The sequence below is a fragment of the Pteropus medius genome, unplaced genomic scaffold (genome assembly GCF_902729225.1).
Source record: "Pteropus medius unplaced genomic scaffold, Ma_sr-lr_union100, whole genome shotgun sequence".
Classification (NCBI taxonomy): domain Eukaryota; kingdom Metazoa; phylum Chordata; class Mammalia; order Chiroptera; family Pteropodidae; genus Pteropus; species Pteropus medius.
In genome coordinates, this window is record NW_024347793.1 from 1,319,703 (window position 1) to 1,335,292 (window position 15,590).

General features: G+C 53.2%; 1 protein-coding gene across 2 annotated transcripts in view; it reads right to left on the bottom strand.

Moving 5' to 3' along the window:
* Positions 1-1,498: 1,498 nt before the first annotated feature.
* The window catches only part of SAFB2 (scaffold attachment factor B2), a 28,778-nt gene continuing 14,686 nt past the window's right edge, over positions 1,499-15,590 (bottom strand). The window contains exons 10-21 of one of the 2 annotated variants that reach the window (XM_039878441.1): positions 15,153-15,302; positions 14,953-15,065; positions 12,420-12,550; positions 11,061-11,173; positions 8,417-8,553; positions 6,712-6,993; positions 5,532-5,672; positions 4,210-4,252; positions 3,072-3,184; positions 2,371-2,483; positions 2,164-2,230; positions 1,499-1,890 (exon numbers count right to left, since the gene is read on the bottom strand). In XM_039878441.1, coding sequence (XP_039734375.1) covers positions 1,740-1,890; positions 2,164-2,230; positions 2,371-2,483; positions 3,072-3,184; positions 4,210-4,252; positions 5,532-5,672; positions 6,712-6,993; positions 8,417-8,553; positions 11,061-11,173; positions 12,420-12,550; positions 14,953-15,065; positions 15,153-15,302 — 1,554 coding nt within the window. In that variant the 3' untranslated portion in view covers positions 1,499-1,739. The remainder of the gene's footprint in view (positions 1,891-2,163; positions 2,231-2,370; positions 2,484-3,071; positions 3,185-4,209; positions 4,253-5,531; positions 5,673-6,711; positions 6,994-8,416; positions 8,554-11,060; positions 11,174-12,419; positions 12,551-14,952; positions 15,066-15,152; positions 15,303-15,590) is intronic. The other variant, XM_039878442.1, reaches the window with a different exon arrangement.

Consider the following 15,590-nt stretch of genomic DNA (forward strand, 5'->3'; position numbering starts at 1 on the left):
GCGGTACTGTCACGGCGGCCCTAGCAAACTGCCGTGCTTTGTGTCTCTCTATAAAACAGAGCCGGGTTTTAGGCCCAGCTTGCTGGGAAGGGGCTGTTCAGGGGGAATGGCCTGCACTGTGTCCCAAGGCTCAGTGGGCAGATTGGCGACAGCACCCGGGGGAGAGCCCTGGCATTGTACCCCAGGATGCCACTCCTGCCTGCCAGAGTAGCTGCTCCACTGCAGCTATGTGACATCTGAAAACTAGTCTCACCTACACCCCAGGCCGAGTCTGGCTTTTCTTGCCCACTACGAGAAGCCTGGACCCCAATTTCTAGACTCCATAGCTCAGAGAGGAGACGGGCCTTGGTGCAAGAGACAACATGCCACACCATCCCCCATGTACAAACATGGGGACAGGGTCCTGTCGACCTGTCACTAGAAAATGACTCTACAAGCCCCTGTGGTGGGGGAAGCTTACAAAGTGTTTATTTGCAGCAATTCAGACAGACAGGACACGGAGGGCCAGCGCTGACCTGCCTTTAATGTGCCGGCTTCCGGCAGGCTGGGGAGGATTTCAGATTGCTCTTTTAAAACTAAACAGCCCAGCGGGAACACAGGGTACTCCCGGAGAACTGGCAATTGTTCCGGCCTGTGGGGTGGCTGTCCTAGTTACAGAGAGGAGGGAATTGAGGTCCCCAGCAGGCAGCACGACAGATTAACTCTTACCACTCCGGACCAGGGCCGGGGCTGGTGGGAAGTGAGCCCTCCCTCTCACCCGTCCCCAGGCCCCCCAGAGGCCCCCGGCCCAGCCCGGTGGCCAGGCCTGCCGCACTTGAGGTGGAGAGCTGGCCCTGTGATGTCCCAACACACGTGTAGTCACCCGCTCCGAGGGCAGCAGCTTTCCCTGGACAGCAACTCTCCTCCCACGGGCAGACCAGCACCTCGCTGTGTGTCACGCCAGAGCGGGGCTCCCACCAGCCCGTGCCTTGCCTGGCAGACTTTAATGAAGAAAAGTGGGATCACTTCCACCGCACACAAGGACACATCACATGTGGATTTGCACTTGTGGAAAAACGGCTGATCGGGCACACTGGGACCATGCCATGCCTCTGCAGAAGGGCCGTTGTGCTCCGGGGCGCCCCAGCCCCGCCCAGGGGTCAAGGGCAGGGCCCACCACACATACCCGGCCACAGCCAGATCCCCAATCCACATACCGTCACTGGGTGCTGCCCCCAGGGGTGAAATGACCAGCCAGGCGCTCCCTCCACGACGCACGCATCGCTCCGTCCCCACGACGAGAATTCAGATTCCCACCCAGCTCTACCGTCTACGAACTCGGGCGGGCAATATAACCCCTGCGCCCGTCCCCTCCTCTCTCAGACGGGGAAGAGGACACCTCACTTTCTCTGTGGCTGGGAGAACCCAGGGTGATGAGCCAGCAACGGCCACGCAAAGGCACAGGGGCGGCGCGGCACGATGGTACTGGCCTCTGCTCTGCAATCACGACACACACGGCCAAGTGCGAACCGTAAACTTTTATTAATGAAAATGGAATGCCTCGTTAACAGAAACCTTGTCTTAAAAATGGCAGAACAAGAACACACTTACTTAAAAAAAAAAAGTGAGTTCACATTGTACCGAGCTACAACATGACGGCAGGATTTGTTTTCATTTCTTAAAAGATTCCACAAGTTCAAGGTAATTGGCTAAGAGGTTCAACAGTGCGTCAGCCTACCTGAACAAGGAAGAAGTGGGGTTTAGTAGCGGCGGGTGAAGTGGGGGTACGGGTGGGGGTGGGGGTGCAGGACTCTGCTGCCCCGGTCCTGGCTGGCCAGTCCTCCACCTTCCAGTCCTCCACTGGGCACCACGTGGCCCTGGGAATGCCCACCTTGTGCAAAGCCGCCTCGCCTAGGAACAAAGGCACACGTTTGTCCCTTGAAGTGCATCATGCTTTCACGTAACGTGGCGCGGCGCATGGCTCTGCAGCCTTTAGAGCCTGAGTGGCTTTTCCAGACTGCCTTCCGGGTCACTGGAGAGCATTACTTGCACAAGTTGCCAAGAGCTGCGTTTGGGGTCTGTGTTCAAAACATTCAACCCAGCAAGTTGATCAAACATGCAAAAAAGGGAGAGGAAGTGAGGAGCAGGAACAAATCGATTTTAGCCGGGAATAAAACTTCTTACCCCGACATTCCACCCCGGCTGGCCAAGTGCCCCGGCCCCGAGGGCCCAGACAGGACCCGCTCGCCACCTGGAAGAGAGGAAAATCTGCAAACACTCCTTCCTTGGAAGCCTCTGGGAACCCTGGGAGGAGGCTGGCCTCTGGAGAGTTCTGGGGCTGTGGCCGCCCCGCCCCAGAAGCGTCCCCATCCCGGCAGGAGTCAGCTATACCTTGCCACCTCGCGTGTTCCCGGCCCGCTGTGCCCGCGTCCACCGTGCCCGGCCAGGCGCGCTCCTGGTGCTCTTCCAGCCTCTGGCTGTGCTCGGTCCAGTCGCGTCCCCCCCTGCGCGGAAACAAGCAGCAGGTGGGGACGGTCCCAAAGCGCCTCTACGCCGAGGCAGGGGCCTGGCGATCACACCCCACCAGCGGGTTTCCACGGGCAGTGGCTGAAGGCGGAAACCGATGTTTCCCCAACTGAACGCATGGAATGCCTGCCGGTGGGTGACAGCTGCCCAATCGTGCAGTGACACTTTTCAGGGCTGTCTCCCACTGGAGGATGAGTCGTCCCATTTAAGTTCCCCACAGGTACTTAATGAAAACGGTTTAAATGTTAAAGGATCAAGTGCTAAGTGGGTCGCTGGGAAAGCACCCTTTCCATTAAGCTGTCAGATTGGCACTGCCCCTGAAAGCCCCAGGAGAACCTTGTGGGGTCTGTGACCTGGCCTACAAAGTGCCTAAAGACAACTATGGCTGGGTGTGGGGGGTGAGGCTCCTCTGCTGTCCACAAGGGCAAGGTTAAGAAAGGCTTTGAAGCCAGCTCCTTCAGTGGGCAGGGGCCCCGGAGAGTGAGCTGGCAAGGCACGCGTGACCCGCTCACTTTCAGAGTGGCCGGGGGAGGATGCCCGCCCCCCGTCGTGGCCCGCCCACTAACCTGGGTGGAGGCGGCGGCCCCCGGCTCTCACTCATCCTCTTGTCCCAGCCATCTCGGGAGTCCCGGCTGTGGCGCTCTGGTCCTCCATGGCCGTGGCGGTCGTCTGAGTAGTGCTGGAAGGCACAGGAAAGACAGGACGATCCTAGCCACGTCCCTCCGGGATAGGCTTGCAGCAGGCTCACCTTCCAAAAGGCTGTCAATCTGTGCGCACTGATATGGGTTGGGGGTGGCTCTGCCCAGGCCCGCTCTGAGCCTCACTGTGCTGGGTGCTCTGCTGGAGACCCTGACAATGCTCTTCCTGGAAGAGCCGCATGCTTCCAGACCCCCACCCCGCCCTGCTTGAGAACTGAGCACTCTGCCGTGGGCGTCACACAAAGCACAAGCGCAGGCCTCTCCTGCCCCGCAGCGTGGAGAGCCTGGGCTCTGCGACTCATGATGGCTCCTCTGAAGGGCCCGCTAAGAGTCACTGGGAGTCTCTCCTCCTGGCTGATGACAAGAGCACCCCTCCCACACCTCCAGACTCTGCCATCCATCTGTGGAGGTGGCTCGGCCCCTCACAATGCCGGAGGTGAGTGCCAAAGACAAGAATGACTCAGTGCCCCTGGCCAACCGGCTCTGTGCTCAGGAAGCCAGCACAGCTGGGCAGCGACAGAGCGGATCTAATGTCCTCTCAGAACATACCTATTATAAAAAAAAGTCTTTCAAAAACCACAACTTTGAAGCCCATCCCCCACCCTTCTCACAGCAGGCTCCCCTTTTCTGAGCCGACACCCGAAGCGCCCCTCATGGAGTATCAGCAGATCACCAGAGGCCTGTCCGCCTATGCACACCAAGATACCAGAACGCACCCCAGCACCGCAAGTAGAAGCTCCGCCGCTCCCCGCCCCCACCAAAACATGGACTAAGCGACCCCCTAACAGGCCACTTAGTCCCACAGTCCCAAGACTCAGAGGCACTCTAAGCAAGCAGGCCACGAGACATTGCAGTTTCTGCTGGATAAAATGAAGCAAAAAGCGAGCCTACGTATGTGCACACAGGAACTCGCTCATCAGGAAACAAGCAATCCTGCGCGCCTGAGCCCCCCACCCACCCCAACAAGGAGCAGGCGCCCCGGGGCCAGAGTCTGGACGCTACTCACCTGCCCATCTCGCTCTCCCATCACTGACCTCGAACCTTCCCTTCTGTGAAAAAGGAAAATCTCACTGTGACAGCAGCTGACAGCACTACACATTTCTGCGGGCCCCACACAAGGGCTCCACGATGGGGGTACTTGTTTTACGTCCCCACATATGAACGGGGCTGATTTTCTACAAATTTACGGGCCTGAATTTTTACAAAAGCTGGCTCACATCTGGCTCTGGGGGTAGGAATCACATCAGATCTTAGAAAGGTGAGAATAAGGAGTTTACTGAAATCCCTCAGAGAAAGGAGTCTGAGAAGCAGAGGCCCACCCCGGGAAGCTAAGGCCTTATTTACCTGTGGCCTGGTGACACTAGTCAGGGTAATGGGGAAGCCTCAGAGGGTCCCTAACCTCTGGTCTGGCCCATCACGAGATTCACACCAAATCTCAAACCAGCTCCAGCCACAATGAACTGCACGAGTGGCTTCTCAGCAGCCTCCCCGCCCCTCTCTTCCCTCCGGGAAGAACTAATGGCCGGTGAGATGGCTCTAGGATACGTGGCCCAGGGGAGCCTACTGAGATTTCCCCCAAGAGAGGATTCTGCAACTGGAAAAGCAAGGGCTGTCTCTCTAATCAAGCAGATGTAGTCCTCATTAAACGAGGCATTGGGGAGGAGAGGAAAGAGGAAAAGGGAAGGAAAAGAAATAAAAGGAAAGCAAAGGGGGGAGGCGGGGGGGAGGGGGAAAGAGAAAAAAGGCACCGGCTAAAAACCCTGCCTAGAGCTTCGAAACACAAAGGCGACCCCGTTAAGCACTGTCCCTGTTCTCTGGTCAGTTGTCTGCAGTTTGTCGGCACAGCGACCTACGGTGGTCAGTGGACCGCACAGATGTGGGCTCCAGCCCCCCCACTCCGCCTGTGCTGGCTCTGGCGGGTCACAGCCCCTCTAGAAACTGCTTCTTCATCTGTATTAACAAAGCCCCATGATTCCAGGGAGGCTCGTGCTGGTGGGAAGGACAGAGATAAATCCCCAGGGAACCATGAAACTCAGAGCCTGGGCCACTCCCAAAAGATCTGAGTGTCTGGGGGGGTGGGGATGTACCAAGGCAGAGGTCCTGCCCAGGGCCCCATCTGTCCTATCTGTGCAAAGGACAGCACGTGAAATGGGCTGAGGGGCCTTCCTGCCAGAGAAGTCGCGGATGCTCTAAGTGACCCCAGATTCCAACACTCGTGTTTCCAAATCCCACAGTCCGGTCAGTCACCCACGTGGACCTTCGCAAGTCAGAAAGACACTGAGAGAACAGAGGCCCGCCCCTGCTGCAGACAAGGGGTGGGGCGCTGACCTGTCAACCACATGGTCCTGGTACTGGCTCCGGTCACGATGGTCAAAGTCGTGGAAGCGGTGATCGTACCGAGGGAAGTCCGGGCGGTACCGGTCCTCCATGGCCACACGTTTGCCTTCCGGCCAATACACATCATCTCGCCTGTTGTAAAAAGGATGCAAATTTCATACACGGAAGAGAATAAAGGGGAAAAGGAAGGCAGTGGAGGTGGAGAGGAGCACTCTCTCCAGACCCAGTATCATTTAAAATGTCCTGCAGGGCTAATCTCTAAACATTCAATCATTACTGCTTTGATTTGATAAATTAATATCCCCCAAACCGCCAAGAGGCATACGGGTATTCTCATTTGACAATTCTGAAAAACGAACTGCTGTGAGCTAATTGTGTCACGAGGCTGTTAATACCTTGATCCCTGCCTGAGCTCAAATGCGAGTGAAATGAAATATTTGATTCTTCAGTGCTGGCTTTCCAAGGTACCACGTTTTCACCCTCCCGTCTTCTTGGTAACCTGAATCTCCCTCTGAGTTTTTTGCAAAATGCAAAGGAAATTAGATCAGGTGAGAGTGAACTACATACAGCTCAGGACAGCATCCAATTATCTTCTTCCTGATTTTTACCAGAAAACTAGGCTCATGGGTGGCAGGGTGATGGGCGGCCGTCAATTAAGCAGCTCAGAGGAGCTGGAGACCAATAAACCTACTTTTCCACGGATGGCAACGTCCTTTTCCACGGTGCCGACTCTGTGCCTCTCCCTCTACAAGGACACACGAGACGGAGCAGCAGCCATGGCCAATGCGGGCCTAACGCATGCTTTGTTGTCTCCTATGACAAGCACTCGGGATGGGGGTGGGGGTGTGTGTGTGTGTGTGTGTGTGTGTGTGTGTGTGAGAGAGAGAGAGAGAGACTATGCTCCACCAGGAACCACAGTGGGAACTAAGGACGGCCTAACTGAAAGCTTCACAGATCTTTCAGCAAGTGGTAACCATCAAGGTTCTCCGAAGCTCAGTTGGGGAAAAGAGTTGCAAAGCTACAAGACCTTGACGTTGAACTCCATACGCTGGAGGTGCTGGTGCCTGTGGGTTCTGGGCAGGGGTCCAGATTCTGTGTTAAATAGCCCCGGCTCTGCACTCGGGGGCCCAGGGGCGGAAGCGGCTACTGGAACGGGAGGCCAGGCCCTCACCTCCCGTCGTCGTGGGGCCTCCGGAGCCCCTGCCGCCGCTCCTGCTCATAGCGCAGCTGCTCCTGCTGGCGCCGCAGCTCCTCGCGCTCGCGGTGGATGCGCTCCTGCTCCTTCCTGCGCTCGCGCTCCACGCGCATGCGCTCGCGCTCGAGCCGCTCGCGCTCCATGCGCTCGCGCTCCAGGAGGTGCCGCTGGCACTCGAGCTCCAGGCGCTCCCGCTGCAGTCGCGCCTTCTCCTTCCAGGCCTCCAGGCGCTGCTCCCGCTCCCGCTGCTCACGCTCTCTGCGGGGACAGGGCAAGGCTGCCTTGATTTCCTGCCATGGAGGCCCCTGGTCACTGGGGCATCGCCCCCCAAAGGGGCCTGAGCACTTCCGGCTGGCCATTCTGGATTCGCCGGCTTGGGCCCCAGGCTCGGCTGCTGCCCCAGCTAGGAGGCGGCAGGTGCTAAACAAAGCCACTCCCCGATGAGCTGCTTGGATCCTCCAGAAGCTCCAACCTCCGAACCTTCCCTTCCTCAAAACAGCAGAGGGTGGGCTGGGAGGCGGTGGGCGACAGCAAGGAGACACGGGCCAGGAGGACTTGGCTTAAAGGCCCCAGAATGAAGCCATGTCATTAAGGGGGGAAAGTAAAAAAAGGCGTAAACCCAGAGCGAAGCCTGGAAGCGACAACAAGAGCTACCCGAGGGAGAGGGGCGCTCTGCCGTGGGTTAATGCTCTACAAGGAGCTGTCTCTTTTTCACACCTTCCCTTGAAAAAGGCTGTATTTTTGTCACCGTGAACAGACCTGGCAAGGTGTGGGAACAGAAAAGAAGGCTGAGAGACTGACCATCGTATGCTGGCCTGGCACCAGCAGCCACAGCCAAGGTTACATGTCCTCAGCCTCTGTTCCCCAGGAGCTGAGCAGGGACTGGGACGCCCCCCTCTGCATCTGAGGAGCAGTCACTGTCGCCCCACACACTCCACCGGTGCCTGGAAAGGCTCCAAACCAAGCACCAGCCAGCCAGCTGGAAGCCCAAGACCTCCGAAGGCGGTCAAAATGCTTCTCAATGTGCGTTTATTCTCCAAACTGACATAAGCAGGGGCTGAAATCACATGACCTTCAGGAAGTTTCTATGTGATCTGCTTTAGCTCAAAGAAGTTCCCCAAACGCCGTGACAGAGAGCTTTCTGTTTCACAGAGCAACGCTGGAGGGAAAATGACGAGGCTCTAGACACCCGGGCGTGAAACGGCAGAAATCCAAAGTACTCTGATAAACCAGCTCAACAAGACGAGAGGGGCAAAGAACGTCGCTGTGTGGCCACTGCTGCGTGAGAAGGCCACCAAACGCAGACACCCCAGGAGTGAAGAAGCCACTCCTATAATACCTCTAACAAAGCCACCCCATTCCTTAGCTGCTGTTCTTGATTTTATTTACATAGGCTTCTGGAGGGAAGACTGAGGTCTCAACGCTGGGGACCCTCCATCAGAGCCACCCCGGGATGAGGCTGCTCCACGGGCCAGGGTCCAACTTTGGCCAGAGGAAATGCTCAGCAGATAAACCCATGATGGACTGTGATCTGGCTCGAACCCTCACCTTTCGGTCCTGGAGGAAACTCATGGGGGCGGAGTGCAGGGAGTTCAGGCCACATAGGAGACTTGACTGGGGAGAAAGGACAACCGTGCCCCAAGGAGACCAGCGGCCGCCAGCCTGGCTCGGCCCCACTCACCGCCGCCTCTCCGACTCCCGGATTTCCCGCTCCCACTGCCGCTGGCGCTCTCGCTCCCTCTGCTCTTTGATTTTGTCAAATGACAAGATGTCTCTCTTCTCTTTGCTTTCCGATTTGCGATCCTGACTCTTGGAGCTCTGTTTATCAAAATTGGTTTATTAACGTCAGAAAAATGATTACAACAAATGCACAAAGTTAAGTACACACATCTGAACTAGACTAGGATTCTTGTCGTGTGCAATTTACACGGAGACCACGGCACAGGCCACTTTACTACATGCCCGAGTTCCACTGCATCGTAGAGTCTAGCCCTCAAACGCTGTGAATGAAGGGCATTCGGGAAAGAGAAAAGGGAGAGAAAACCTCGGGAAGACCTACAGGGAGTTTTACTAGCGCAGCCGAGCCACATACACCACGTAACCTAGAGAACTGGGCTTCTCAGAGCCACGGGGCACAAGCACCTGATGCCCATCCGTTCACCAGAGGCAGCCATTAAGCCAGCTGTTCGGACAGCTGGATGATGGCCTGCACCTTTCACTTCTCAACGGCCAGCTTGGGGCTCAGGCCAGCGGCCTTGAAGTAGACAGAGCAAGTGGCAGGCGCTGTGCTGTAAAGCGGCGCCCCATCGAGGCGGAAAGTATTAACAGGACTTTCACGCTGCTCCATTTCTGGGTAAGGCAGGAAACACCAATGGCCGACTCCCATTTCTGAGGCTCTCAGAGGCTGGGACACCCAAACTGGTGACGAATCAGACTCTCCCAGGAAGCTGTCTCAGGGCCCTAAACACGAGGCCCCCTGCAGACCCACAGCCTGACTCTCCGGGGAAGCGGCCTGGGGGACCACATTTTGAAAAAAGCCGCTCAGCCTAATTCCTTAATCAGTCCATGCAAGAGCACAATCAACGAAAGAGAAAGCGACCCAATAAAGAGACGGGCAAACGTTAGGGACCAACACAGTCACTCAAAAAAAAAAAAAAAAAAAAAAGAAAGAAAGAAAAAAAGGGGACGAGGGGGAGAAGAGGGACGGACAGACAGATAGGACAACCTCAGGAAGAGGACAGATCTACAGCCCAAAACACCACAGGACACTGATCGCCTGTGAGACGGGCAAAGTTTAGTGTGATCTGCACACACAATAGGCTGGGGTGAGGAGGGACAGACACCCTAAGTTCCAAGGTGAGGGTTCAATCTCATGTGGTGGCCGGCACGGCAGTGGAGTCCCCAAATTGGACTCCTGGGTTCACGGCCTTGCCACTTACGAGCGGCCTGGTACATGCTACGCATCCCATGAATGTCAATAGCCTCGGCAACCTTCCTGAAGGAGACCTGATGACATCTGTCACAAAGAATAATGCACGAGCACCTCTGATGGGCGTTTCTGGTATGAATGCAAGTCTGCCAAGGGGCACACACAGGATGGCCGCCCCATGGCAGTTTTCAAAAAGGGATATGTCCGTCTACACTGGTGAGTACATGTCCTAGCTCTGCAAACACACCGTACGCCAACGTGGACGTCACCTTTCTGGCTCTGACATCATGCTAGTTATAGGGAATAAAACCACCGGGGGAAACTGGGTTGACGGGCACGTGGGACCTCTGCAGTTTTACTACTTCCTGTGAATCTACACGTATTTCAAAACTAGATTAAAAAAAAAAAAAGTTAGGGAGTAGAGCCATACACCTCAGTATGTTAAGTTCTCCAAGACAGATTACATACAAAAGGTATCTGAGGGTGTTGCAGGGGGCCTGGTCAGTGGTGGTGTTCTCAGCACACATGTGTGCTGCGTGTGTAATGCGCTGAGAACACGTGTGAGGAGCCCGTGTCGAAGTGGAGAGACTTCTGTTTTGCTTGTGTTGTGTCTTCCTGTACTATCTGAATATTCTAATCCTGCATGCATTACTGCTATCTGGCTAGTGAAAGCATCTTAGTTTTCTTCTCTAAGTTTCTCTTATTTTATGATTTTCCTGTAGCCCACAGAAAAAAATGCCAGCAGAAACTATTCTCTACAGAATCCAAACGTTAACTTAAAAATAGAGTCTCGACAGTGAAGTTCTTGGGTGGACCCTGTTCCCTTCGCGCCCCTGGAAAAGCAGCGCTGTCTCCATCCGCGCTCTCATTGGGACCTTCGTCTGGGAAGCAGAGCTTTGTTTTCCAGAGCAGAGGGAGCAAAACGAGAAGCCACCGGCCTGTCCAGCTGGGCGCACAAGCTCCTTGTCTGACGACATGCAGACAGTCCTAGGGTGGACTCTACGTCTCTTTTTGGTTAACAGAAGAGTAGAAAATCAACCAAAGAACACGAACGGCCTGCTAACGCTCGGCCGGAGGGCAGCAGCCCGCCCACCGTGCCCGGTGGTGAGCCGCCGTCCGGAACCAGGTCTCCCGGCAGAAGACGGTACAACCTGACGGAGAATCAGTGAAAGGCCGACACTTGCGGAGAGCCAGCGCCGATGAGTACTGTTTTGAAATGAGTTCTAGAACCTGATTTGCCTGTACATATAACCTAGAGTTAACAATGCGCCTCCTGAGGACTTCGAAGAATTCTTAAAAACGTCAAGGGCAAACAATGTTGTTTTCATAATGCAAATCAAAGTAGTCATTAAGCCAACAAAAACAGCGGGACCTGAGATACAGAAGCAATACTCACTCTCTCCTTTGACCTGCTTGTGGTTTTCACACTAATGACAGGCTCTCCTTTTGACTTATCCATCACGACTGTCCGTTCCATTCCTCTGCTTCCTTCAGGAAAAACACAGCCATCTGTGAAAACATGCCGACGCCCTCGCTTCCAGCAAGCGGTGCATGGGCCGGACGGGGGCTCTCGCCACTCTGCCAAGTGACTGGTGCTGACTGCGGGAGCCCCCTGTGACTCACCCCGTCTTCATGAGGATATAAAGGAAGCATGAAATGGCTGGCAGACCCTCACAGGTCTCTGCTCACTAGAATGGAGTGGATGTGATCTGCTCACATCTTAAACTTAAATCTGAGTCAAAGTGCCTTCTGCGACGTGTACACGAACACATCCCACCTGCAGGGCCCCATTACTCCTCACATTCAATCCTAGTGGCTCCCCGAGAAGCGATTTTGATTTTTATTCCTCCCACACATTCTGGAAAGCTCTGTAAAACTTGGTCCTTGTGCTCCAAATCAGACACTGCCAGCTCTGGGGGAGCCCCCTTAGCACGAGTGGGCTTCCCGTCCTTCGTCTACAGCAGCAAAGGCTCCAAACCGACTCCCCGCTCCACGCTACGCTAAGCAGGCTCTAAACCACTGGAATGATTACTGATTTAGGGAGATTTGCAATACTCAGACATTTTAAAGACACGTTCCTCATGAGACTGCCGGCAAATTACTGCAAACGCTCAAGATTTAACTTCGAATGCACTGCACCAAATCCCAGTGCTCTAGATGGTTGGGTTTTGTTTCTAGTTTTCTCTTTCGGAGCACAGGAGGAGACGGGATTTTTTGCCACAAAACATTTTGTGGAGTCTCGTGCAACTCTGAAGGCGCAGAGCACGAGGAATTTTTATAAAACGACAACAACAGAAGTGGCATGCTCCAAGGGCAACTGCTTCGAAGGGGACAGATTACGTGAGGGTCTTTCGCTTCACTAGTTTTTACTAGACCTGGCTTTAACATGCACGTGGGAAAAACCTGACAACACACCTGCAGAACTGTACTGAATTAGTTTCACGAACTAGAATACGCCCCTCTGGCAAGTGTCTCTCTTCTGCTGGAGACTCAGGACAAGCAGGAACCCTAGTCACTGAACTGGAGCGCCAGTAAGCTTAAGTCACCACCCACAGCACCTCCGGACTGCCGCTGCCCAGCAGGAACTCCGGTATGCCATCTCATCGCCTGGGGCTCTGCTACTTTACCGGCCCCCCACGAGCAGCCAAACTCAGCAAAGCCACCAAAAGCTCGCGTGCCCACTTGATCTATGACACCCACCAGCCACCACCCTGACTGGCTCTTCCCGGTTCCTGAACACTTAGACGCTCATCACCTGATTTCGTGACTCTGGACCGATTTGTGGCTCCCGGTTTCAGCTCATCCTCGTCTTTTTCTTCCTTCTTAATGTCTTCGGGCTTTTTTTCCTCCTTTTTCTCGACCTTCTCCTCCTTCTTAATTACGGTTCTACGTAAAAATGTGGTTATCAAACTTGAGTTCCCGAGACTCTACCAGGAGCGCTTCGCTTGCTCAGATATACAACAAACCAGCCTGGCGGGAAGTGGATGGAGGGAACTGTTTGAAAACCGTGGGGATGATAACTCCCTCTCCGGGCGCAGCCCCTACTCCCACCTGAGTTATCTGCTACATCCCAAACACGCAGGATGAAACGGCAGGCTCCTGGGGATGTTTTTCCAAAATGCCAGCTGCACTCGTATATAAGACAGGCGCGCGAGTGGACGTGAGAAAACACTCCAACCATGTAAGGATGCTTGTGAAGAACTACTGTGTAAATGTTTCGTCGTGAAACGAAATGTGTGGAATATTAAGTTTCGTGGGGAAAAACATTTTTCCCAAGTAGGCACAGTACAAAATAGAATGGAGGTACCGTATGAGGATGGGAAGTCCCTGCGGCACGAAACAGTGGCCCACCCGCCCACCCACCCACCAGCACTCGCGCCTGCTAAATGCATACTTTGGGGAGTTAAAATGGTGTGTTATGTGTCAGCAAATATGGAAACTGTTAGTAACAATTCAACCGAAGGCAGTTTTATTCTAAGCAGTGAAATAAATCATCACTGCCATTCAAATCTGTCTCAGGCAGCTAAACTCTATGCTTATCAAATGCCCACAATGTGCCAGGCTCCGGGACGGGTAGGCCAGGCCGCTCTGGGTTAACCAGCACTTCTTGCCCGCTGCGATGTTTTATGGCACTTCTAGAGACTGACATAATGGGATGGCACTTGACATGCTGCCCTATAGTGCTTTTCGCCTCGTGCTTTAAAGGTTAGTCTGTGTGGACACACACACGGATCTGGTTCCTTTCAACTGCTGCACATCTCACGGTCATTCCCCATTTTCCTTCTGACCTACTAGAGACTGCTTCCAGTGACGCCACGACTACAGACAAGGCTGCCATGGATCATCTCGGATGCGCCTCCCCCCTGCAGGAGACCTGAAGGGTGTCTGGACAGGAGACCCGTCCCCTACTTGTTCTGGACTCACATGGTACCTCCCACACACAAAGAACCTGTTGATAAAACTAAGTTAAAAAGTAATTCCTAAAAAAAACAAAGTATATAGGAAAAAAAGGCTGAAGGGATATAAACCAAAAAGTGTCCCCTGGGGTAGTGGGTCACGCCTGACTTCGGCATGTGCATTCCCAGCGGCAATCACGGAGCAATCGCCACTCGTCCAGGACAGCCAAGACAAGGCAGCCACCTCTGTGGAAGAGCTTCCCTATGTCGCTCAGGCTGACCACTGAGCCTAAAAATTCTTAGAATGAAAGGTTAAGATAGATTTTTACTTGAAGAAAAATAAGCTTAAAAACAAATTTTAAAATGCTCAATCTCCTAGGCAAACCACTTGAAGGCAGTTTGGTTTTAAACATCTTAAGCTCATCACCCAGTTAAGTGCCCATCGCTGGGGACAGCGGCTCAGGAGTAAATCCTGGCCTCGACACTTGCAAGCCGGGCTGTGTGACCTTGGGCCAGCACAGCCCCTTTCTGAGCCCGTTTCCTCTTCTATACAGAGCACAGACCTCACGGGACTCGCCCAGGGGTTAAAGGAACCCCCGGCCCGTGGTAGCTGGTTATCTCCCTTCCTTTATGCTGTAAACACACCTCACTTTTGTGATTAGACAATCACGGAGTAAAATGTAACTCAAGACACCAAGAGAATCAAGAACTCTCAATAGCTCTCCATTCTCTACCAACACAGATTTTTCAGCACCCTTCGTAGATGTGTCTATCTTTAGAGAAACTGCTAATAAAAGTGTAGGTCTCACTTCCAAGTAGGTAAAGGCTAATCTGACATCCATTTCTCACGCACCTACGATTTCCAACATGGCCACGATGAAGGCTGTCAATTACATCTTTAAAAATCAAGTCCAACTTACGAGTATTGACGTCCATGGTCATGTATACACAATGCTAAATTTTCTTATGTAAAAAACAGCAAAATGGAATTACTGAGACTGACAGATTCTCAGCAAAGGGTTCAGTTTTTACAGTGTGAGTGGACCTGTAAGTGTGAGGGCCCAGACGTTAAGAATGAAACAGAAGTATTATTCTTTCATCTTGTGTGTGTTTTTTTAAAAATAGGGTACTAAGTTGTTTGGACATGCATACTAATTAAGGACCATCTGAATCCACTTTTCAGAGTTATAGGTTACTTCAATTAATAACTGTATTGAAAGCTGACTTTAAAAAGGCAGCAAGATGCAAAACCACCTCTGGTTTAAATAAGAAGCTGGGAAGGCTGTCTATGCAAAGAAGACCACATGCCTGTTTCATGAGTGACCCTGTGACCGCCACCTGCCCTCCTCCCAGCCATCGTCCCAAAAGAAAGGTTAAAAAAAATCACTTTACTTTTCAATTTTGATCTCCACAGAATGATGCCTGTCAACACTAGACACTTTTTCCTTCTTCACTTCACACTCTTTTCTGTCGGACAGCTTCTTCCCAGCAGGTTCATTCTTAGCCTAAAATATAATGCAGATAAACAGCTCACAGGTCAGGTCTTGTCGCGTGTGGTGCTTGGGAGCTACAGCAGGCAAAGACCGCCTCACCTTCTCTACGGAGATCATTCTCCCATGAAGTTCAGTTCTGTGGAGATGGCTGATACACTTTGTCGCCTCATCGGATGTTGACATGGTGACAAAGCCGTAGCAGCGAGCACCAGGACTGCGGGCGTTGGTCACCACTTTGGCCCCGACAACCTTTGTGGGAAAGGGCACTCTTATTTTCTCAAATAACCACATGACACGTCAAAAGTTATTAGCAGATAACTGATCAGAATTATTTCCACTAGTTTTCACTTCTCCAGAAATTGTCGGATCTTCAGTTATTAAAGTGGTTCTAGTTAATCCTGACCTATCAAAATACAACTGCTTTTGATACAAGATCAGTCCTTGTAGTAACAGCAAAAAACCAGGAAAGCTAAAGACAGTTAAACTTCACTAACTGCAATTTGTTAATTAATCAAAAGCCCTCCTCACTTGGATCAT